The sequence below is a fragment of the Schistocerca americana genome, chromosome X (genome assembly GCF_021461395.2).
Source record: "Schistocerca americana isolate TAMUIC-IGC-003095 chromosome X, iqSchAmer2.1, whole genome shotgun sequence".
Lineage (NCBI taxonomy): Eukaryota > Metazoa > Arthropoda > Insecta > Orthoptera > Acrididae > Schistocerca > Schistocerca americana.
This window is the reverse complement of record NC_060130.1, coordinates 87,713,141-87,739,552: the sequence shown is the minus strand read 5'-3', so window position 1 is coordinate 87,739,552 and position 26,412 is coordinate 87,713,141. Positions and strand designations below refer to the sequence as shown.

General features: G+C 37.1%; 1 protein-coding gene across 1 annotated transcript in view; it reads right to left on the bottom strand.

Moving 5' to 3' along the window:
• The window catches only part of LOC124556534, a 487,563-nt gene that overhangs the window by 74,453 nt on the left and 386,698 nt on the right, over positions 1-26,412 (bottom strand). The window contains exon 13 of the mRNA XM_047130488.1: positions 15,330-15,574. Within this exon, the coding sequence (XP_046986444.1) occupies positions 15,330-15,574 (245 nt within the window). The remainder of the gene's footprint in view (positions 1-15,329; positions 15,575-26,412) is intronic.

The window sequence follows — 26,412 nt, the reverse complement described above, 5'->3', positions numbered from 1 at the left end:
GCTAGGGTTTAATGACCTGTTGACATTGAGGTCATTAGAGATAGAACATGAGCTGGAGTTGTTTTGAGAATAGGGAAGGAAATCGGCTATGTTTTTTTGAAGGAATCCTCTCGACATTTTTGAGGACCAGCTTAGGGAAATCATGGAAAACCTACATTGGGATGGCAGGATGTGTGTCTGAACCATCATCCTCCTGAATACTGTCCAATGTGCTACTGCTGGGACTCTGCTAATGACACCAGGGTTCAAAATGGAAGGTGCCACTGTTGTTCATCCTGAAGATGACTGTACAGCCTCCAGAACTGCCAGCTAAGCAATAGGAAGTCATATCAGACTCTGAGATGTTTTTCCTTCATCACCAAAATATTTCAGATATTTGGTGAAGACTGAAAAGATGACAGAGGACTCAAAGCAAGACCCACAGTGCTATCACTGACAATAGTTTGGGCATGTTCCAATGTACTGTAACTTCAACCCTATATGTGATAAGTGTGTTGGTGATGACACAAGTTGCAAATGTGATAGGAATCAACAGGAATCACTGACATGTGTGAACTGTGGCAAGAGGCATTTTACCAGATGACTAGGCTGCAATGCAGTACAGTGAAGTGAAGTCTTTGCACTGTGTCAGGACAAAGACAAAGATGAGATGCCAGTGTGCATGCCACAGTGCCACTGGAGCCTGCCAGATGCCAGGCAACATGACACACAGCTTGTTTTGTGAGCACCCTCCAAACAATGAGAGCAGTGAGGGTGGGGAATTCCACCTTGAGGCAGTCACTGGCTAGCCATTACAGAAGCAGCATTCTCCACATCAGCACCTCAGCCTTGGTGGCAGCAGTGCATGTGGAGTACATGCCTTGCAGCAGAATGTGCTGGACAACTCTGTTGCAGCATCAAGCAAGGGACACCCTCCCCCTCTTAATTGCTATGATGATGAAGACAGCTTGCTAGTCACGATCAACCCAACCCTGGAAGAACCCCACCCTGGAAGAAGTACAAAGCAGGTTCAGGATCACACACCACATTGATGTGGAAGCCATCAGGTGTCTCCTGTGGGAGGTACACAAGTGGCATCTGAAAGAAATGCATGTTGCCAAGAGGACCAACACGTGTACACATGAGGAAACCACATCACAACCTTTGCACACTGATGGCTATGCAGCAAAGCTGATGAAGGAGGATCAGGTGTCACAGATGGAAGACCCTGCCCTGAGATAGTGAATCAGAGGTCACAAACAGATGAAATAGTTGCACTTTTCAATTTTCTGACAGCTCCCACAGAACATGCTGCTGTGGTGGAAATAAATCAACAGAATGAGGCACAGAGATGGTGAGATGACAACAGTATATGCAAGGTGGCCACACAAGCAGTTCTGGGCAGGTTTTTAGAAGGTTTTTCCTTAGCTGTAAGGTGCATACCAGAACTGTACCCAATAATCCCCACCAAATAAATTCCCAATTTGGAGATATAAGTTCACCATCCCCTGGCACCAACTGACACAAATAATAGAGATGCAAAACAGAATAAAATCCCTTACAATTGACTGCAAAGAGAATCATGGTTTTGCTCTCAAACAGTCCATTTTCCTCCATAAGAAGAAAGAACGAAAGGTCCAAAAAACAAGGGAATCTGACAAACCAGTCTTAAGTGCTAAATGCTACAACAATCTTCTCATATTTTTCCAAGGCTGTTTCTACATTGTGTAATTTAATTTTGATTGAAACCAATACATCAGCTGTCACATTATCCATGCAATGGGATAGAGCATCATTCAGAGATCAGAACCAACCTATGTGAGTACTGATTACCATAAAACCCTGGAGAATTAAATGCTCTGTATATAACTGGTGTGTGATGTGATGCCACTTCACATGAACAAAATAATTGATAGCATTGCACTTCATATCATTGTTCAGCTTCATGAGAAAACAAAAAATGAATATGTACATAGGAAGTGGAAATATTGAGCATGAGAAAAAGAAAACAAAATGGAAAGCAGAAAAATTAAAAGATGGAACTGAAAATAGAATAACAAAAACTAGTACAGTTCTCACAGCACTAGAATTAGGAAACACCTTGATTCATTTACAGTTGTTTTCAATAGATTTCATTGTGTATGAGGACCTTCAGAGATGTGGAATGAGGAAATGGCAATATGAATTCAAAAAAGTAGTAATTATCAGTGACCTCTATATGCTATTCGCTAACAATGTTATTGTTGAAAAAGTTACCTATAGTTTTTGGATGAGTTAAAAAGACACATGCTATGGGTGGAATGAGAATTTTTGCTGCTATGGGAAAGGAGTGTGGAAAAACGTATAAAGTCTTTATACAAAAACAAAGTTGCAAGGATGTGTGAGTGATGCAGACAACATAAATCTATTGGGCAGTATTAAATATAGCTACAGACTGAGTGTGGGAAAAAGGTGCTGATACTGACAAAATTTCAACATTACCACCTGATAATACAAGTGGGCAAATCACTAACAATTTGAAATTGCCAAGAAATGAACACAACCATCATGTTTTCAACCAGTACTAACCAGAGAGATAAAGATAAACCAGTGATGCTGCAACACTTAAGACTTAAATATATCACAGATTTATTGTTGTAGGAAGTGGATGAGTTTAAAATTTCATTTTACACCCTGCTTCTCTTATGTGCTGCCGAAGTTGCAATTTGAATTTTCAAACTCATTTTCAATGTGTTAATTACAAGAGTTCCCAGAGATAGAGTGTCAGCAGCTGGCAGCAGTTTGCTGAAATATGTGGTGAAAAATTAATACCATGGCTCAGCATAGAACATTGTTACGGAAGAATTCATGAAGTTGCACCACTTTACCTCAATTTGCATGCTCTGTGCACCAGATAATGCAGTGGGTGTTTGCAAAGGATGCCCGTTTAGTACTAATATTTTTTATTTGAACAGCTGTGTATCAACAGAAATGAAGATGTTTCTCAACTTCTCCAAGAAGGATGGGTTTTGAGGAAGGTCAGTTTTTTTCTTTCATTCATTAAAAATGCTTAGGTGAGATATTGAGTTATATGGTGACTGCTTGGTAATAGTCCAAGACACCAACACAGGTCTGACATTAAATGCAGACTTTCTTATGGATATGAAATGAAATGAGCATGTGGCAATCCTGGTACAGGTCTTTCTATACCACTTTGGTAACTGATGTAGATGAGATGAAATGATTAGGACAACACTAACACCCACTCCCTGAGTGAAGAAATCTCAGACCCAGCTGGAAATCAAACCTGGGAACCCTGTGATCTAGAGGCATATGGATATTGATAAATTGTGCCCATTCACATTTGTATAAAGATATTCAAATGCAGATAGAAGAGGTTGACAGTGTTAAATTCTTGAGATTAAAATATAGTAGTAAAATCAGTTGGGAGGAGCATACAAAAAAGACTACTGAAATGCCTAAAAAGATATTTGGTTGCCTTTTGAATGTTGTCAGATCTAAGTGAAATAAAATTAAAAATGTGGCATACTTTGCTTACTTTTACTCCATAATGTCATATTTTGGAGCAGCTCACCAAGAGAAATTAACATTTTCTGGGTCCACGTGATGTAAATTCAAGAACGTCTTGCAGAATCCAGATCAGTGAACTGTGTGCACCAACTACTGCCTATCTATATATTTATTCCTTAATTAAACTGTTCATAAATAATGTACATCTTGTCAAACCAACAGGTCAGTTCACAGAATCAACAGAAGGAATGAGAACAATCACTACAAATACTTAAATTCAAGCACTATTGTCCAGAAAGTGTCTGTTATTCAGGATTACACATTTTAAATAGCTTGCCAGCAGCCATAAAAAGCCCAGTGACAAATAAAATACAGTTTAAGAGGAACCTGTAAGCTTTATTGCTGGCCAATTCCTTGTTCTCTGCTGCTGAATTTCCTGGCAGAAGTAATCAGTATAGTTATTGTTAACTATAGCATGTAACATGAAGTGCTATGAAATACCTGACTCCATCTCAGATTCAATGAAGAAGAGAAAGTTGCATAAATAAGCCTTGAAAACCTTTTTTGTTTTATGCACTTTAGTGTGTATATATTTAAATTTTTGTGGTGTGCTTTTCAATTGATATCTAAAAAACTGTATAATTTGTTTACTTTTTCCACATTATTGATGAACATCTCACTTAGGATCTGCAGAAGAAATATTAGCATATCAGTTCTTTTGTAAATGTGTATTGCGTATTGTTGTTTTTATGACATGTTCCACATCCTTGAATATCTCCTCACTATGGGTCAATGGGAGGAACAGTGTAGTTAATCTCAAACAGAAAACTTATTCCATTATAATTTAGGAGTAAAGGAGACACCTTATTGATACACAGAAGTGTTGATTTGTCAACAAGCCCACATAAACGAGACAGAAAATTTACTAACTACCCCTACCTGTGCCCCTACCATGGAGCTGGCACTATGTAGGGAAAGAGGTGTGTGTGTGTGTGTGTGTGTGTGTGTGTGTGTGTGTGTGTGTGTGGGTGTATGATTCTAGCTTGCAAAAGAATGTATTTGAAATTTAGCAAAATTTCTATCTTTTATGTGTGTGCCTGTCAACGACCCAATGATTCTGCTTTTTGATCAATGGTTTCCTTTAGTCCTAAAGTATTTACATTCTATCAGAATTTTCCCCTATGATAATTCCATTACAGGTTGAAATAATGCAAACAGTGGCTAAATTTGCAAGAGATAACATATGACATGAGATTTCTATATTTTAACACTAGAAGTTATGACATAGTATGACTATGAGATGTAACAACCATGCCTAACATGAAGGAATACACTGAATTCTTAATTTGAATATACAGAATATAGGTCCACAACCAGTTATGGCAGTGTTTGTTTCAGTTCTGGCATTGTTTGTTAAATATGGTTTGGTTACTAGTGGGATTCAGCGTTACATAATTTGAAGCTTTCCATATAATGAAATGTTAGATATGATAGCTGTGGTGTTCAGGTAATCTTCCATATGAATTTAGGCAAATGATAGATTGATCACCAAGGGTCATTCCATTTTTAAGAGGACTTTAACTTTTAACACACTTGTGGCACAACTGCTTTCTGTCCATACAGCAAATTCAAAATTAATTAGCTCATAATATCAGTTTTTGCCAAGAAGTTAAACTGTAACATAAAAAGCAGAGCAACTTTTTGGGATGAATTTGTATTCAACAGCCTTGGTACATGTTAAAAAAAATTATAGTAAACATCAGATACACTGATGTTTATTACTTAAATATGGAGTCTACTAATGAATAATTAAAGGACTCAGGGAAAGAAAATGATATCCAATAGCTTTGATCTACTTTGAAACATTCCGTACAATGACAAATCTTGTGTGAGGATAAATCTCCATAATTAAAAGAAGTTTTATTGTTTCTTAAAGCCAGTTAATGTGTATATCAAAAATATAGTGAACCTTTTAATGATTCACTATGCCCTAATGTACAGTTTTAAAGTGAACCACTCAGACTATTTGTAGTTGTATGTTAAGTAAAAGGATGAATTAAAAACAAAGAAGTGGCAGGGTAATCAATTTAGTTGCTCAAGGTGAAATTTTCAAAGAAAGAAATTTGTGTTTCACATGATACAGTTAGTGACATATGATTATATCGAGTGAAATAACATGAATGGACAGACACAAAGCTAATTCACTGAGGTGAGGAAATGATGAAGTCAGTGCACTGAATTTGTGAATTAAGTCATTTGTGATATATTGTGATTCTGGAACACAAGGCTATGTATATTGGTTAATTCACAGTTTGTCTTTTGTTCTCATCGATTTACATAGCCCCCCTTTCTTAATAAAGAATGAGTAAAAAAACTAATTTCCTCTGACAATATTACCAGAGCACAATAATCACAGTCATACTTGTCTTGATGATAATAATTTTTTATTCAGGTGGTAAAATACATGTTATTCACTGGTATTAGGCTAGCACATGGAATGAAGCAGACAGCATGAAGTTCCTAATTATTGGACATTGGGCTGATGTCCTGAATTGAATTCTGAATGTCACATCTATTTGTAGTATCATAAAATTAGGGCATGGGTGTCTTGATGATATTTAAGTGGTGCAGGCTATGTGACAGTACTAGGTTATGTAGGATAAGGAAAATATATGAGTTCAACTATACCTTTTATAAATAACTTCTAGTAATTCAAATATGACATACCAAATAAAAATATACCACTTTACGTTACATTTATAGACCGTAAATGATATATGGAAATTTTCTGAATCGTTCCCAGACACACTGAAAGAAACTACCAATTTGTTGGTCCCTTGGGACCCATTCCTTTCAAAATGAAACATTTTTTCTTCACACAGAATTTAATCTCAATAGTTGACATTATAACATATCACTTTACTTCCATATGCTTTAGTTTTCTTGATACAACAGGTTTTGAAATTTTTGCTGTTATCTACATTTGTAACACTTGTAACATAGTGTATTGATTTTTATAATGGCAAGCCCATTCATTTATACCTGATGTTTTCATTTAAATTCTACATTTAGTGTTATTTTATTATTTTGCACTATGATTGGTTGATGGTAGCCATGGTGGTCTAGCTGGTAGAGCACTAGATTCCAGCCCTGAAAGTACCAGCTTCAGTCCCATGTAGCAGTGGGAAATTTTCCTCATTCCAGTCACTCCAGTATGGATGTAAGTCCACTCAGTCAACTATAAAATGAGTACGAGGGTTCTTTCCTGGGGGTAAAATATGGCTGGGACAATGGGCTTACTGCCCTCCCCCTCCTAGTACCATGTTTAATGAAAGGCTGCACTCTATCTGCAGTCAGATACACCACATACTATCACTTACGTAAGTAGTTGATAGATTCATAACCATATTTTTGGTCTGACAGTATCGTTGCTTCCTCCAGTCATTGTCTGCAGTATCTGTGATAATTAATAATATTTTGAATAGCAGTTGGTAATTGGGTTGTTAGGTACAATAATCCTTTTTTGCCAGTATCTTCATAAATCGTTATGTACACTGCACAGACTGAAACCATTTTATTTGTTGCTGTTGTAAAGTGTTATAATACCAGCAGACATGTATGTGCTCTAATGACAACATTTTGTTTCCTATTAACTGTTATCTTAAGATACAAACCTCAAGCATTGCAGGAAAGCCCAATAATACAGCAAAAGTATAGATGTACTTTTAAGAATATTTTGAATGTATTCCATGATAAAGGTATCTTCCTAAAAGCTTTAGTTCTTTAATTTAGCCTCTGTTGAAGGATGAGAGCTCACGTCACTGATATATCAATCTTACGTTTATTTGTTTGATACAGATTACTCACTGCATGATTGGAAACAACAGTAACAAAGAACCAGAGATATTTTTTTCTAGGTTGGATAAAATGTGTCATAAAAATTAAAGACTTCATGAATTTATTGTTGTACAGTTTCCTCAAGCATAAAATATTTGCATTCGTTGCAACTCACTTCAATTTCAATAATGAGATAAATTTACCTCAGAGATGTTTGACCAAATGAGGAACTAAGGAAACAGAACACTTCGTATTAAATACCATCAGATATGGGCATGGGATGGAACAAAAATACAGTAGTCAAACTGAAAAGTTGCAATGAAGTTCACAAGCATATAAAATAACAATGATACTTTCAGTATCATGTTTACATTATTTACATCTATCAAAGATGTGCTACCTGTAAAGAATGGCTTGTAGGCAATACAACAGTGTTTATGCAACATCTGTCCAAGTTTAACAGAACAATGAGAAGAGAGACAGGGCTGATGAGGGAAGACAGAGCTTTCATTTTGATGTTAGATGTAACTGGGAGACACAAGTATGGAGGTATAAGTAGGTTAAGGTAAAAGTAACGCCAAATGTAACAGGGAATATAATAAGTCAATACACAAGCAAAGGAGACCAGCAAAAAATGTGTGTTAAGAGAATGTTTGGATAGGTGCAAAATGTGTATAGCAGTGTGAACTTGAATAAACAAAGAAACTTTTTGCCACTATACATATAATATTTGTTTCTCTTTCTTTTCCAAAAATGTGGAGATGGTGTCATTTCCTCCAACCAAGAGATAGACACATATATGTAAGAATGTAATGAATTGTAGTGATCTATCAACTAATAATGAATTTTTGTTCTTATTCTTTTATCTTGCCGTTTCCTCATCTTCTGTTCTGCTCATTCTACAGCACCCACATTTTCCCCTTTTATTACTTTCTTACAGCCTCTCACTCTGATACCATGTAATATTTCATACTATATTATCATTCAACAATCTTGCTTGCATCATCTGCTAGTGGTTACTTCTATTACTTTCTACCTATTTAATGAACATTTCTATTTTATGAAAATTATATTCGATTGTAAGCAGAAAGGTCTCTATTTTTATGACGACCTGTTCCTAAACTTGTCTGCAGCGTACAGAAAGTCAGTGCAACTTGGTATACACATCTTCATTAAATATTTATAGAAATATTATGATGAAAGTAGATAAACTAAATTATCAATTTTTATGTAGACAAAATTATACTCATCATTAAGTCTGCATTATTGGATTTTAGGTGATAGTAATAGTAAATGAATCTGCAGCTACATATATATTCTGCAAGCCACTATATGATGCACAGCAGTGTTTACCTTTTACCACTACTAATACTTCACTTTCCTGTTCCACTTGCAAATAGAGCAAGGGAAAGATGACTATCTGTATGCCTCAGTATGAGCCCAAATGTCTCTTATCTTGTCTTTGAGGTCCTTAACTGAAATGTATGTTGGCAGCAACAGAATTGTTCTGCAGTCAGGAGAGCAAGTTCAATTTCTCTAAATTTTCTCAACAGTTTTTCAGAAAAATATGTTCTCTTTCCTCTAGTAATTCCCATTTGAGTTCATGAAGCATCTCCATAATACCTGTGTGTTGATTGCAACTGCTGGCAACCTATATAGCAGCATGCCACTGAATTGCTTCAATGTGTTTCTTTGATCTGACCTGTTGGGGTGCCCAAACACTCTAGAAGTACTCAAGAACAGGTTGTACTAGTATTCTATATGTTATCATCTTTATAGCTGAGCTAAACTCTCTTAAGATTCTCCCAAAAAACTGAAGTCTGCCATTTCTGTGTATACATAAATGACCTGACGGACAGGGTGAGCAGCAATTTACGGCTATTTGCTGATGACACTGTGATGTAGGGGAAAATATCATAGCTGGTGACTCTAGGAATATACAAGATAACTTAGGCAAAATTTCTAATTTGTGTGATGAATGGCAGCTTGCTTTAAATGTAGAAAAATGTAAGTTAATGCAGATGAGTGCGAAAAACAGTCCTGTAACATTTGAAGAGAGCATTAGTAGTGTGCAACTTGATGCAGTCACTTCAGTTAAATATCTGGGTGTGACACTGAAAGTGATATGAAATGAAATGAGCATGTCGGGTTGGAGTAGGGAAGACAAATCCTAAACAACATTTTATTGGGAGAATTTTGGAAAAGTGTACCTCATCCATAAAGGAGATGGCATAAAGAATGCTAGTGTGACCCATTCTTGAGTTCAAATGTTTGGGATCCCCACCAGGAAAGAAAGACATTAAAGCTATTCAGAGGTGGGATACTATATTTGTCATTGGTAGGTTCAATCAGCATGCAAGTATTATGGAGATGCTTTGTGAACTTAAATTGGCAGATACTGGATGGAAGATGATGCTCTTTCCAAAAGGTACTGTTTTGCATATTTAGAGAGCCAGCATTTGAGGCTGACTGCAGAACAATTTTGCTGCCACCAATGTTCATCTAGCATAAGGATGATGGAGATAAGATACAAGGAATTAGGGATCATACAGAGGCTTTCTGGCAGTTGTTTTTTCCTCGCTCTACTTGTGAGCAGAACAGGAGACAGAATGTCTAGTAGTGGTAGAAGATAGCCTCCACCAAGCAATGTATGGTGGATTGTGGAGAATGTATGCAAAAGTAATGTATTTGCAGATGTAGATTTGTCTTTCTTACTGCTGACCTTATGTGCTTGTCCTATTTTAATCACTTTGCAACATTACACCTAGATATTTAATCATTGTGACTGTGTTAAGCATCATACCTCCAGTACTGTATTTGAGCACTGCAGGGTTATTTTTCATACCCATCTGCATTAACTTGGAAGTCATCCTGTATCTCCTACCGTCACTCAATGGCAATACTTTCTTGTACACTACAGTGTCATTTAGAGACAGATACAGATTGATACTCACCCTCTTAATCATACCTTTAATGTATACAAAGAACAAGAATGGTCCAACCATACTTCTCTGGAGCACTCCCGACAGTTCACTTTGTCTTTGATGAACACTGACTGTTCAAAACAACATACTCAGTTCTGTTACCTAAAAACTCTTCAAGCCACTCATGTATCCTATTACAGTCAACAGTGGTGCACTGTGTCAAATGCTTTCTGGGAATCTGCTGGTTCTCCTTCATCCATGATTCACAGGATATCATGAAAGAAATGGGCAAGCTCAAGAACTTCAAAACTTTTAAAGTAAAAGTTTTTGCCCCTGATAGGAAAGCATATAGATAGTGACAGGGGCTACCAAATGAAGACTAGGTCCTTTTGACAAATAAATAGAGAGACAAACTGTGTTGTAGAAACTAAATGCAGTGTACACATTCAGTTAATGCCAAGCATCTTATGTTCCTGAGTCTGACAGTATTTGAGTTAAAGCTTAGTGATAAGCCTCTGGAATCTGTCAAATTGCTTAAATGTTTCAGGGTATTACTTAAGAAGTGATATCAAATTGTAACAGAAAGTATAGTTGTAATCAATGCAAATATTGGTTTGGCAACTGCAGTGCTTTCCTAGACATGATCTAATTGGGGGTTGTATACCCTTTCCTTCTTTTGACCTTGGAATGGACTTCCCCATTCAGTATAAGGAGAACTGCAGTTTAACTGCAGTACAACTTTACATTTTTCATACATCAAGTAAATACCAGAGATAATAGAACTGATAGGCAACATACAAAAAGTCATAGTACTAACTGAGGAGTAAACCCATGCTTTAGGATTTTCAGTCTGATACTTACAAACTTAGCCACCAATTCAAATAGATAAAGCCATGTAAAATCATTAACAGGGAAAGAAGAATGGAAGGTGTATGATTTATTGGGAGAGTTATGGCAAAGTGTTGTATATTCCAGAATGTATACCTGTGGAATAAATGGCATACAATATGTTAGTGCACCCAACTGCAAAGTAGTGGAGCCCTTATCAAATGGCACGAGAGCAGACATCAAATAATTTCAGAGACATGCTGCTAGGTAGGTGATTTGTATAGTCTGTAAAAAGTGTAACAGAGATGTTGGGGAACATAAATGGGAACCTCTGGAAGAAAGGGACCATTGTTCTCACAAAATACTATTTTGAAAATTTAGGGAACTGATCTGAGAGGAAGACTGTGCAAGAATTCTGCTGTCTCCATCATAATCTCACTTAGGGGTCATGATAATACTTTAAGGTGAATCAGGGCACATCTGAGGCACCTAGATAGTCATTTTTCACTCACTTGATGTGCAGGGTGGGGTAGCTAAGGCAGGCTACTCCAGATATATTCACAATGAGTAAATATAATGAGATGTGGTTTCTGCTAGTGGACACAGTAACAATTTCTTATGTTTGCCAGTAGTGGCTTATGGTTACAGCTGCTGAATTATGATACCCACTTTAAAAAAATATATAACTATATACATTTTCTGCATCATAGGGAAGTGCCTTCACAGGGGATTACAACATATCATGTGTGGAACTTGGCCAAACAGTAACACGATAACAGCTCTACAAACGATTGGCCTGCCATCAGGAGAAATCTGACACAAATGTCTGCTCCTTTGCACCAAAACGCAGCAACCACACAATACAGGCACAGTTCATATATTTATGACTTAGGTGCTCAAAATGTTTACTTTGAGCATGGATACCTGCAATAAAGTGATTCTGGATACATCTTACTGAATGTTAAATATTGTCAAGACTTATATATCACAGGCCTGTGTTATATGGTAGCTTATATTTTTGGTGGTATTTATCAGTGTTTTCTTGTAGATCTCTTGTTTTTATTTCCCCCACAGATAATATTCCTGAGAGTTGACTTTGCTGATTGTGCAGCCCATGCTGCGTTTGTCAAATGACTACTCCAACAACCTCCAAATATTCTCTTAAGATAGCCTGTTATTATCAGTGCAGACTTAGTGGAACATACTTCTTTTGTTACACATCAAGTACTGTACGACCAAATTGAGGAGCTAATCTCCAAGGTCATGGAACATGTCAGTACATGAAATTACAACATAAAAGTAATAACAGGTAAAAATACAATGTTTATGAACCTGAAAAAAGTCGGTCCATAAGCTTAAGTAAACACAGTCAACAATACAACATGAATAAGCTTAATTTTTCAAGGAACTCCTCGACAGAATAGAAGGAGTGACTATGAGGAGCCTCTTCAGTCTTGATTGGAAAGCATGTGGATTACTGGTAATATTTTTGAATTCAAGCAGTAGCTTATTGAAAATGGATGCAGCAGTATACTGCAAACCTTTCTGCACAAGAGTTAAGAAAGTCTGATCCAGATATAGATTTGATTTATGCCAAGTATTAAATGAGTGAAAGTTGATTATTCTTGGGAATAAGCTAATACTGTTAACAAGAAATGACAGTAAGGAATATATATATATTGAGAGGCCAATGTCAAAATACCCAGACTCGTGAACAGGGGTCGACAAGAGATTCACAAACTTACACCACTTATTGCCTGAACTGCCTGTTTCTGAGCCAAAAATATCTTTTTAGAATGGGAAGAGTTACTCCAAAATATAATACCTGTGGAATGTCTTCCAATAACAGCAGCAGCGTATTTGTTAGGAACTCTAGATAGTTGTAGCTATTTTGTGCCCCATAAGTAAACAAGGGACCAATTATATTTTACTTGAAATACGCTCATTATATGTCATCAAACCAAGCTTGCTGTTAATCCACTTCGTTCAAACAGTATAGGTTTTCAGTGGACTAGTTGTGCATACCATGAAGAATGATAGTTTGCAAATGACAAATCATCTATCAGCAAAATCTTGCACAGAAAAACCTCATAACTTTGCTGTTCATGTAAACATAATTAGAAGCACTGTAACTGATTTTGAAAGTTGCCATCATGAAATAACCAGTAAAGTTAAATGTGGAAACAATCAAATGTGTTGGTATGTAATATTTGTAGAATATTGCACACTGAAGTTGTCTCACTGTGACATATGAATTGTGTATTACCACTGCCAAAATGTTAGTTGCATTTCTCTCATCAACTGCTACTCATTTTTTAGGATATTTTATTCTACACACATCCAGTTTCTATTTAAAAAATTATAATGTTTGTAAAGACAGATAGTGAGTGTTTTGCACAGTCAGGATACCTTCCAGCATACAACAGCACCAACACTAATGGTTTGGCAGCATTCACCATAAACAACCAAAGACAGTGTGTGCATAGGTAAACACATAAAACATACCTGAGGAATATGTCTGGTAGTAATGACGATATTTACAAGACCTAATTTTCTGATGACAGGAGAGTAGTTTGTGGTGCTGTCATCCCATTACTATTTGACAATTTCCACACATATTATGTCAATGAAGTCCTCTTTGAAGGCTTTCCATGTCACAAAAATTATTCAGTTCCATTTAAAAATGTGACGCATTATTCGGTAGCTATAAATGTTAAAAATTAATTCCATACGTTAGAAAATTTTTCAGATAAAACAACACCACAATATCTTTACTCATTTTGAGTATTTTTCAGGTGGCCTGTCTTAACTGTCTCACGTTGTATATGTAGATAATTAAACAATATTTCCTTAATCTCTTTCTCTTTTTAACTCTTCAAAAACGTTTCTTTATCCCGAAAAGCTCTATACTCCTTGCTTTCTTTTGTTTTTGAGTTTGAGCCATCACACTTTGAGATGAGCCACATATCTGGTCCAAATTAAAATTAATCTGCTGAATATATTTTTATTATGTCATTTTATAATTAATTCCTGCTTTTTCTCAAGTTTTCTCTAACCTTCAATGTGTGCATCTCTGTGCTTACCAATTTTACATTTAGTGTGATATTTGAATTTGCATAATTTTCTCTATGAGTTAATCACAATAAAATAAAATTACAAAACTAATATATTATAAAATATTATTTATAATTTAGTCTGCATTCTACAATGATATCTTCTGCATATATTACTGCTATTAAGCCATTTATATAGTGATCAGATAACTGCAAATATTGTGAACGAAGAAATATGAAGAGTATAATCAGACAGATTTTGCTGTAAGGATTCATGTCCAGAAATATACATAGCAACTAATAAAAGACACTTTAGTTAACTCACTATCAAAACTCCAATAGTAAAAAGAAAATACTAGCCCCAGTATATGAACAGCATGATATTTTGCTTGATGTGGTTTCTTTTTGAAATGTTTTGAGTGATCTGTCAGGGATACTTTATCATTATTAACAAAATTACAATAGGAAATGACTGTGCTTCTGCTTGAGTCTAATGATTGCACTGGGAAATTTTAATAATCTGAGATGAAATCGTATTGATGAATGCAGTAACAGTAAAAGCCACATTTACTTAATTTTCTTCTTAGATATGAAATAACACATCTCCTAAAAGAAAATGGTCCAGCATTGAAACTGGCATGATTTTAATATGAACGGTTGAATTTTGTTGATGAAGTTTTACCTAACGTTATTACTGAAGGAATGTATTACTGTGCATTATCATATAGCACACTTCTTTTTTCTTAAAAATCTTCCCTGATGAGCTAGACATTGATTATATTTGCCATAATCAACATTCTTCCTGAATTAAATCTACTAAGCATATGTTATTTGATGCCGTTGAATGTTTCCCTACTTTATAACTATTGTCAGCAAACTACAAAATATGAAGCATGATTATGAAAAGAAATTTAGAATATATGCATGCTGTTTTTTTGACAGTACAAGAACAAAACAAGGACTAATGAAATGTGTACAACAGTACAAACATGTAAAATAGCTATCTGAATTTCCAAGATAAGTAACTATATATGTATGAATCTTACATAAAATATTCTTGCAGCAGCATCAAATTTATGCAAGACTAAGAAAAAACATAAACTTTGCAAATTAAATTTTATTTTCTGTGAGTGGACTTACAACACGTGTAAAACAAGTAGAAAATATATTTTGCAGAACTACATAATAATGTACAAACTTTTTCAATAAGCTGGCTGAGAACACCTCTCTTGCCATCCCTTGTTGTCTCAGCAACTTGAAAATCTTGGGCTGTACTTGGATGCTGCTGCTGTTGTTGCTGTTGTAGTTGCTGTTGGTGCTGCTGTTGCTGTTGCTGCTGTCTACTTGCAAATATAACTGCATTAGCCGTAGCATCCAGAGGCTGGGCGTCTCTCATTGCTCGAGTACGAGAAGTTTCCCGCACTGGTGCTTCTTTCCCATCAACTAATTAGATAATAAAAAATTAATGATGATATATTTTCTCAGTTTTTTGTAACAATGAAGATATTTTGTTATTATTTACATGCATGTCAGCAGAAAATTTAATTGACAGTTTGAAAAACATACATAAAGCGATGCTTTGCCAAGATAACTATTAATACAATGAATCAGTAACATAACTGTAAAAAGTCATTAATTAATTGTTCTTTTCAAAGATAAAAGATTGGGTTTATCTGTTTACTCTGGGACATGATTAATTTTGGTCATTTTTCTATGAATAAAGTAATTTATGGACTCAGGGATGTTGTATCCAGGAACAAAGTACTATAATAATAATAATAATAAAGATTTTATTGTCTTTAGGCCATTACAGCAATTGACAACGTCAAATGAAGTTACAATTTATAATACAGTGTGATAAGGTATTGACTACTGAAATATTTTAGCTTACATTACAATAAATGTACAGTGGGTCATCTGTTGAATTACTGCATTTTACAGTTGAAGAATTCATTGACATCATAGAACAGGTGGGCAATAACCCATTCATGCAGTCTTTCTTTGAATGTATGTTCAGGAAGATCCTGTATGGCATGTGGCAGCTTATTAAATAGCTTGTGCCCTGTGACTTCATAGCTATTTATTGATTTTGATAGTCTGTGGTAAGGCGTGTATATGTGTTTGATGTTTCTTGTGTTGTAACAATGTACATTTTCTCTACCTTTCACATCTTGTAGGTTCTTCTTCGTAAAGATTAAGACATTGTATATATAGAGGTTTATTACGGTCATAATATTTTGTTTAGTAAATAAGGGTTTGCAGAGAGCCTTACGTGAAGAATTTGTAATTATCCTAATGGCTTTCTTCTGCGGTAATAGGATGTCATGTATATGACTACAGTTACCCCACAAGATAATGCCATAGGATATTATACTCTGGAAAAATGCAAAATAAGATGATCTGATGTATGTTTCAGGTACACAATTTCTGAGTTGTCTTAATAAATAAATTACTCTAGATAGTTTACTACTAATATACACTCCTGGAAATGGAAAAAAGAACACATTGACACCGGTGTGTCAGACCCACCATACTTGCTCCGGACACTGCGAGAGGGCTGTACAAGCAATGATCACACGCACGGCACAGCGGACACAACAGGAACCGCGGTGTTGGCCGTCGAATGGCGCTAGCTGCGCAGCATTTGTGCACCGCCGCCGTCAGTGTCAGCCAGTTTGCCGTGGCATACGGAGCTCCATCGCAGTCTTTAACACTGGTAGCATGCCGCGACAGCGTGGACGTGAACAGTATGTGCAGTTGACGGACTTTGAGCGAGGGCGTATAGTGGGCATGCGGGAGGCCGGGTGGACGTACCGCCAAATTGCTCAACACGTGGGGCGTGAGGTCTCCACAGTACATCGATGTTGTCGCCAGTGGTCGGCGGAAGGTGCACGTGCCCGTCGACCTGGGACCGGACCGCAGCGACGCACGGATGCACGCCAAGACAGTAGGATCCTACGCAGTGCCGTAGGGGACCGCACCGCCACTTCCCAGCAAATTAGGGACACTGTTGCAACTGGGGTATCGGCGAGGACCATTCGCAACCGTCTCCATGAAGCTGGGCTACGGTCCCGCACACCGTTAGGCCGTCTTCCGCTCACGCCCCAACATCGTGCAGCCCGCCTCCAGTGGTGTCGCGACAGGCGTGAATGGAGGGATGAATGGAGACGTGTCGTCTTCAGCGATGAGAGTCGCTTCTGCCTTGGTGCCAACGATGGTCGTATGCGTGTTTGGCGCCGTGCAGGTGAGCGCCACAATCAGGACTGCATACGACCGAGGCACACAGGGCCAATACCCGGCATCATGGTGTGGGGAGCGATCTCCTACACTGGCCGTACACTACTGGTGATCGTCGAGGGGACACTGAATAGTGCACGGTACATCCAAACCGTCATCGAACCCATCGTTCTACCATTCCTAGACCGGCAAGGGAACTTGCTGTTCCAACAGGACAATGCACGTCCGCATGTATCCCGTGCCACCCAACGTGCTCTAGAAGGTGTAAGTCAACTACCCTGGCCAGCAAGATCTCCGGATCTGCCCCCCATTGAGCATGTTTGGGACTGGATGAAGCGTCGTCTCACGTGGTCTGCACGTCCAGCACGAACGCTGGTCCAACTGAGGCGCCAGATGGAAATGGCATGGCAAGCCATTCCACAGGACTACATCCAGCATCTCTACGATCATCTCCATGGGAGAATAGCAGCCTGCATTGCTGCGAAAGGTGGATATACACTGTACTAGTGCCGACATTGTGCATGCTCTGTTGCCTGTGTCTATGTGCCTGTGGTTCTGTCAGTGTGATCATGTGATGTATCTGACCCCAGGAATGTGTCAATAAAGTTTCCCCTTCCTGGGACAATGAATTCACGGTGTTCTTATTTCAATTTCCAGGAGTGTAGTTTACATGTTGGCCCCAGGATAACTTTTCATCTAAATAAACTCCCAGGAATTTAACAGAACTAGGGTCATCAGGTAGTGGCTTGTCTCTTAGAGTGAAGATTATCTGCTGAGTTTTATTTTCATTTAGCAGGAAACCATTTGCTCTGAACCAATATGCTGCATGAGTGAGTGTATTTTCAGCACAGGTATTAAGATCATTAAGATTGTTACTGCTATGGAGAAAAGTCGTATCATCTGCATACAATACAGTGGTGGATCTAATAAACGAGGGGAGGTCATTGATCATTATCAGAAACAGGAAGGGCCCCAGTACAGATCCCTGAGGTACACCTACTTTAACATTTTCTATGTCTGACATTTCCTTACCAACACAAACTACCTGTTTACAGTTGTTGAGATAAGCTTTTAATAGTCTGAGACTGTTTTCTTTGATGCCGTAGAATTCTAGTTTCTCTAGTAGTGGCATGTGCTCAACACAGTCGAAGGCCTTGCTTAGGTCACAGAATGGACCTGAGCAAAGCCTTTGTTCTCAAAAACTTACTGGGGGATTGGTTTTAAAATCAGATATGTCCACAATTTGCGGTCTAAGAATAGAACAATAACACACTAATAGTTCTATTCATGTACCAGTACTGGGATTTTTTAATGAAATATCAATAAAAAGAAATGTATATGAAGTTCCAAGTACCGTACCAACCAAATATGTCATACAAATTATTGTGTTTTTTATTGTTTACACTTCACATATTGCCTGCTAAAGTTGGGGACACCTGGTAGCAGTAAGCATAAACAAATAGACCAGTCCCAAATGTGTACTAAGTCCCTGCTCACCAGATGCAAGTAATGTTTAACTAAATCATGCTTTCATCGATGACAGTAAGTAAGAACAAAATCAAGAATAAGATGAAGGCACATGTAAGATTATATTGTTAAAAAGGTTTGAAAAATTAATCAATGCTAGGCATGTTCTGTTTGTACAGGATCTAAAAATAATTGTGTTTGACATATTATTTCATGTTAAGTGTAACAAAAGCCACTCATGAAGGACCGCATATTACCCCTGTAAAATCTTGCATCCTCTAAGATTTTTCTGTTTAAAGCTTTGTTAATGAATGCAAGTGATATTTTCTAATGATGACATGAATTTATGTCAACCATCAGTTGAGGAATTTGGATCTTGCTGAGTTGCCATCACAAACAATCATTCAATTAATGTTTGAAGATAGTTTGCACTCTATACAACGCATGAACTTAATAAATTACTATACTTTTGGAAAACAGTAGGTGGCAACTGAATGATCCCATAAATTTGAATGCCACAACACTATGTGAAACATACTAACAATTAACAACAACTGTATCACCATAACAACTAAGAAAGAAGGACTATACCTGAAGTTTCATGACCGTATGAATGTTGCCTTAAAAGAAACCAGTGAAGCCATATGATCTGCTATGCTCAGCTGCCATTCTACATGCAACAAAACTATTCATTTTAAATCTGCAGGCAGGTTCCATTTTAAATATATGCTGGGCAGCTAAAATGCAATAAACCTTTCTTTACAGGAATTACCATCATGTCATTTCTTCCATGACAGTTGTTGAACAAGAAGGCAAAGAAGAGAACTCATCAATGACATTTTTTATGGCAGTGGACAGTGAAGATCTAGTGGGAAATATTATAGCCAAAGAAACTATGAAAGCAATGAAGAGATTTTATAAAAAAGAGCAAAACACAGCTCAGTTCACCCATACAGGCAGGCCATCAAATGTAAAAAAATGGTATTCATTGGTGTGTGAAGCAAGAGTTGTTCGGGGCATTTAAAAAGTGTCACATGTTTCTACCAGGAGGAGTATTAGTCAAACCTAGAAGAAACAATACTAGAGTGATATGTTCAGAAAACAATACCTGTTGAGGTGTGGGTCACTTTTCTAGTAATGAGTAATGTGTAGTATTCAGCAATGTAAGCCCTCTTACTGCTGTACAGTAAATTACCACAATACACACCTTTTGGCACATATATATCCTTGAGCAGTTGTGAAGGTGGTGCATTAGGATCACTTCAGTATCAATGCATGGGCAGGAACTGTTGGTGACAAATTCAATGGGCCACACACCCTACTGAGCAGATCAATAGGCTCTGTATCACCAATTTCTGAATGATGAATTACCAGCACTATTGGAGACTATACCCTTGCAGAAAGGCAATGATTAGGGTTTCTGCAACACAATGGGGCACCTCTCAATTTTCTAAGGATTGTGTGACACCACCTCACTGCAATGTTTCATGGGTAATGGAGTAGTTGAGGAGGTTCAATAGCATGGCCTTTCCATTCACAAGACCTGAATCTAATTTCTGGCTTTAAGAACTTTTAAAACCATTGGGATATACCCAACCCTTCAACAATGTACAGACATTACAGGAGCATGTGACCAAAGCGTGTGACACAGTCTGAATAGAGCCAGGTATATTTGAAAGAGTAAAATGTAAGTTATGGTAGTATGTAGATTAAGGAAGGAACTTGCACATTTATTTCCTTTTTTGCTACACCTACAGTCATTTAGATACAGCCAATCTCACACTTTTACACACTTCTCTTATTGTCCAGTAATCCTCATTGTACCTGTTATACACTCCATCTAGAACAGTTTATTTTAAAGCTCTTGAAGCAGTAATGGCCATCTCTTAGTAGTTTCAAAACTATTTTTATATAAATTTCAGAGCCAAATTGTATTTTAAGACTATTTTTAACTTTATAACTGTATATTGGTGGTATATGATTTCCAAGTTTATATTCTCTCTTCATGTTTGTGCTATCACTGTTTAGATGAATTGTCAACATTGTTGCTGTTTATGCTAATGTTGATATTGATTTCAACACTGTATGGAAATCTACACCTGCACTACATCCATACAATGCAAAAAAATGTGAAGTCCATGGCATACGGCACTTCACTTTGCACGATTTATTAGGCCTTCTCATTCCATTCATAAAGGGAACATATGAAGAAAGACTGTATAAATGCCTCTGTGTGTGCTGTAATTAACTTAATCTTGTCCCCTAGTCATCACTTAAAAATGGTTCTTGAAATTTTGTAAGTAGGCTTTCACAGGATACTATCTATCTTAAAGAGTGTGATAATTCATGATGTTAGGAAGAATTCTGCTAACAGCTGATCAAATTCCTGTTTATTACAACACAACTGACTTCATTTCATGCCCGCAATATGTAGTGACACTGTAATTTGGTTTTTACAATGTAGGTTGTACCTGATGATGTGGCTTTAGACCACAAAACCAGTTGTGTTTTAATAAACAACAATTTTATCAGCTGTTAATGGAATTCTTCCTAACATCATGCCTTTCAACAACTGCAGGTTCCCAGAATATAAAATAGTTTCTGACAATTTGGCTTCTTCAGCATCCTTGTGACACTCTCCCATGGGTCAAACTGTGGTGTCACTGCCAGACACCACATTTGCTAGGTGGTAGCCTTTAAATCGGCCGCGGTCGGTTAGTATATGTCGGACCCGCGTGTCGCCACTATCAGTGATTGCAGACCGAGTGCCGCCACACGGCAGGTCTAGTCTAGATAGACTCCCTAGCACTCGCCCCAGTTGTACAGCCAACTTTGCTAGCGATGGTTCACTGCCTACATACGCTCTCATTTGCAGAGACAACAGTTTAGCATAGCCTTCAGCTATGTCATTTGCTATGACCTAGCAAGGCGCCATATTCAGTAATTAGAATGAACTCTGAACAGACAATAATGTGAATCATGTACCGCCAAGAGCGACGTTCATCATTAATGGATTAAAGTTAAGTATAAAACTAATTAAGTCCGCTTTCTGAATTCTCATTCCTTGTCATGTTCCAGATCTCACGTCAGTATAGTTCTTCCCTCCTCATGCCAGCCTGCGTGAGCTAAAACGCATGCATTTCGGCCTCCACTAGTAACATGGTGTTGGCTCTTCTTCCAACACAACACAAACTAACCTGTGAACATTCATGCTACCTTTCTACTCATTCATTCAATGTCCCTAGTTAGTTCCATTTGGTATGGGTTCCATACACTTCAGCAATATGCTGGTATGGGATACATGAGTTATTTGTAAGCAATCTAGTTTGCAGACTGTAAATACAAAAATAAAATTGGAATTTTAAACAGTATCTACAATGATTGTTATATAAATTATAAGAGTAGAGCAATCAGTCATCCTTTTTCAGATTTTATTATGTGAATCCAGATTTCGGCCAGCAGCTAGCCATTCTCAATGCACTATTTTCTATTCTTGATGCATGGGTGCCCAAACAACAGGGACTTACATGCATCGAGAATATAAAATAGGGCATTGAGTATGGCTAGCCACTAGCTGAAATCTGGATTTGTGTAATAAAGTCTAAAAAAGGACGACTGATTTCTGCACTCTATAATTTATAAGCAACATAACAGTGGCTGAGTGCACCCACTTTCCAAATGGAGGTAACCTGAAAAAAAGATTGTATTTTGCATCTCTCCACCTAGGGAAAGTAAGATGACATACTTTGGGCTTGAGAAATGTCTCATGACTGTATTTCAGAACTGGTTCATTAAATTATAAAGATAAGTCTAGCCTGCTGGTTTAAAACTGGTATAAGAAGCTTTTATTAAAATTTTAAGCCAATGGAAACAATGAAGGAGTTAGGATAACACTTAACTATTACAAACACACATGATAGCTGATATAAATGCAGAAACTGAATGAAACTGTTCAGAGGAAATTCTAAGATAGGAAATATTATTCTACTTCTTGTATAACTGTAATCTTTGCTGCTTTTTCTTTTCATTTCTCCCACAAACAGCACAGATATGAACTGAACAGTCTTCGTGCAACCACCATTTGCACACTACACATTGTAGACAGTCAGCTTCAAGATCACAGCTTCAGACATTCTACATGTTCATCCTCATTGAATTCCTCTGACTCATCATCAGAGTGAGTAACTGTTTCCTGGTTTTTATCGTCATCTGATGATAACTCTAATTCAAATCTTTTCTATGTGTTCTTGGAAACTCCTGCACATTTCTTTGACAACTTAACCAATTGATTTCTCTGTGTTTTATGAGGAGATTTTTCAGCAGGCCTCTTGTTATTTTGTTTTCCATGTTTTCTTCTTTGATTCTGTTTGTCGATGTAAACTGGATCTGTTATGTTAAAAGTAATTTGTTTCCTTTTTGAACAAGATGGTTTTAAATATGAGGGAATAGGCCAGGTAGCCCACAGAATCTTGGATTATGTTAACTGTACATTTTGATTAGTATTAGATGTAGATATTGGAAGTAAGAATTCATTTACTAAAGACTCATAAGCAGTACTTCATATGCTTGCACCATGATGAGGACAAAAGGAATCAGGAAAGTGAGATGAGGAAGCAACATTAGTATTAGTAGATTTCATTGAATTACTTGTAGCTGGCGAGGAGAAGTGGAAACATAAAAATTAGATGAGGAAGGTGTGACTGGAGAAGAATACTCAGAATTGTTTTGGTTGCTGTGAACAAGATAAGCATAACTGGAATAGCAGCCATATTAAGCGGACAGATACCTGCAGCTCTAAATGCTGAAATCCCATTCTCAACACTAGCAAATTGAATCCATGTTGATTTCAATAATTCTCCAAAATGAGATATGGAAATAATCTTGATGCCATTGTTCACCCTTATGAACTCCTGACTAGCACATCTTTCCAATTCGTCTTTAGTGGTTTGAAAGCAACATAGTCCGGTGGTTGTTTAACTGCCAAAGCATTCACAACAAAGTGCCAGAGCATGAAACACTTCTAAAAAATTACTGAAGCTCACAAATTACCAGGCACAGAAAGATGGCTAAAACTTGAAGTTGACAGTAGTGAGATCTTCGGGGGAAATTTAAGTGATACCAAAAGGATAGGGAAATGGGGAATGGAGGTGGTGTATTTGTCAGACAAGAAACTCAGATCAACCAAGATAGAGATTGAAGCTGCACTTGAGACTGTTTGGTCAAGTCTAAGTATCAAGGCTGGACATAAAATTATAATAGGTTTCTAATGTAATGGAAAACTTTAGAGAAAACCTCAGTTCACTTATACATAAGTTCCCTAATCATTCTGTAATCTTTGGAGGAGACTTTAATCACCCAAAAATCAACTGGGACAATTGTAGTGTTGTTAGTAGTGAGAGTGTCAAGACATCCTTTGAAACATTACTAAATGAATTCCCTGAAAACTACGTAGAAGATACAGTTCTGAATCTCCCTCATGTGACAGAAATACATTACATCTAATGACAACAAACATATGTGATCTCTTTCAAGAAGTCCACATTGAAACTAGTATCAGTGACTATGACACAGTTAAGGGAACAATGAATATCAAAGTACCAAGGGCAACTAAGACAAGTAGAAGGATTTATATGTACGGAAAACTAAACAAAGCCATGGTAGTGTTACATCTCAATGAGGAACTTGAAACTTTTCAGCTCAGAACAGGAGCATGTGGTGGTACTACAGCTCAAGTTTAAAAGACTAGTTGACCATTCATCAGACAGATATGTACCCAGTAGAAAAGTTCATGATGCAGAGATTCTCCATGGTATAAAGTCATTGTAAAGAAACTTCTAAATAAACAGAGACTATTGCATAATAGGTACTAAATAAAGCATTGGGCTGTAGCTGAAGAGATGCTGAATGAAACACATTTGGTAGTCTCTTAGCAATGCGTAAAGCCTTCAGTGACTACTATAGCAGAATATTGTCGAAAGATCTTTCATGAAAACCAATGAAATTCTGATCATATTTAAAAGCTGTTAGTGACACCAAAATTAGTGTCCAGTCACTCATGGTCACGACAGAAACTGAAACCGAGGGTAGCAAAGCAAAGTCAGAAGTACATAATTATATTCCCAAATGTTCCTTTACAAAGGAAAGATCATATTTCCCCAATATAATTCTCATACCAATGAAAAGCTGAAATGGATATTAGTGTTAGCGGCATTGAGAAACAGCTCAAATCATTTAACTGAACAAAGTCCCAGGGCCAAATGGAATCCCTATTAGATTCTATACCCAATATGGAGATGAGTCAGCCCCTTTCTTAACTATAATCAATTGTATATCTGTCTAGCAAACAACTGTGCCCAGTAGCTGGAAGAAACAATAACTCACACCTGTCTACAAGAAGGGTAGCAGAAGTGATTCACAAAATATCCAATACCCTTGACATCCATTAGTTGTAGAATCTGAGAACATATTTCACATTCAAATATAATGCCTAACAGAATAACCTCCTCCATGCCAACCAACATGGATTTTGAAAACATAGATCAGATGAAACCTAAATCAAACTTTTCTCACAGTACGTTCTGAAAGCCATGGATCAAGGCAGTCAAGTAGATGCAGTATTTATTGATTTCCAAAAAGCACCTGTCCCTGAACTACACCCATGCTTACCATCAAAAGTATGATCATATGGAGTATCAGATGAAATTTGTGACTGGATTGAGGATTTCTTGGTAGAGAGGTTGCAGCTAGTTATCTTGGATGGAGGTCTTTGACAGGTATAGAAGTAACTTTGGGTGTACACCAGGGAAATGTGTTGGGTCCCTTGTTTTTCATGTTGAGTATTAATGATCTTGTGGACAATATTAATAGTAACTTCAGACTTCTGAAAGATGAAGCAATTGTCTACAGTGAAGTACAGTCTGAATGAAGCTGTACAAATATTCAGTCAGACTATGATAAGTTTTCAAAGAGGTGCAAAGATTGGCAACTTGCTTTAAATCTTCAGAAATGTAAAATTGTACACTTTACAAAATGAGAAAACATGGTATTCTATGAATATAATATCAGTGAGTCACAGCTGGAATCAACTCACACAAATACCTGGCAACTTGCTTTAAATCTTCAGAAATGTAAAATTGTACACTTTACAAAATGAGAAAACATGGTATTCTATGAATATAATATCAGTGAGTCACAGCTGGAATCAACTCACACAAATACATGAAATGAAATGATCACATAAGCTCAGGAATGGGTAAAGCAGATAGCAAATTTTGGTTTATTGGTAGAATACTAAAAAAATGAAATCAGTCTACAAAGAAGATTGCTTGCAAATGATTCGTGTGACCCATCCTATAATAGTGCTCAAGTGTGTGGGACTCCTACCAAATATGACTAGCAGGGGATCTTGAATGTATACAGAGAAGGGCAGCACGAATGATCACAGGTTTGTTTGAGCCATGGGAGAGTTTCACAGAGATGTTGAAAGAACTGAACTGGCAGGCTCTTGAGAATAGATGGAAACTATCCCGAGAAAGTCTACAAAGAAAGTTTCAAGTAGCGGCCTTAAATGATGACTC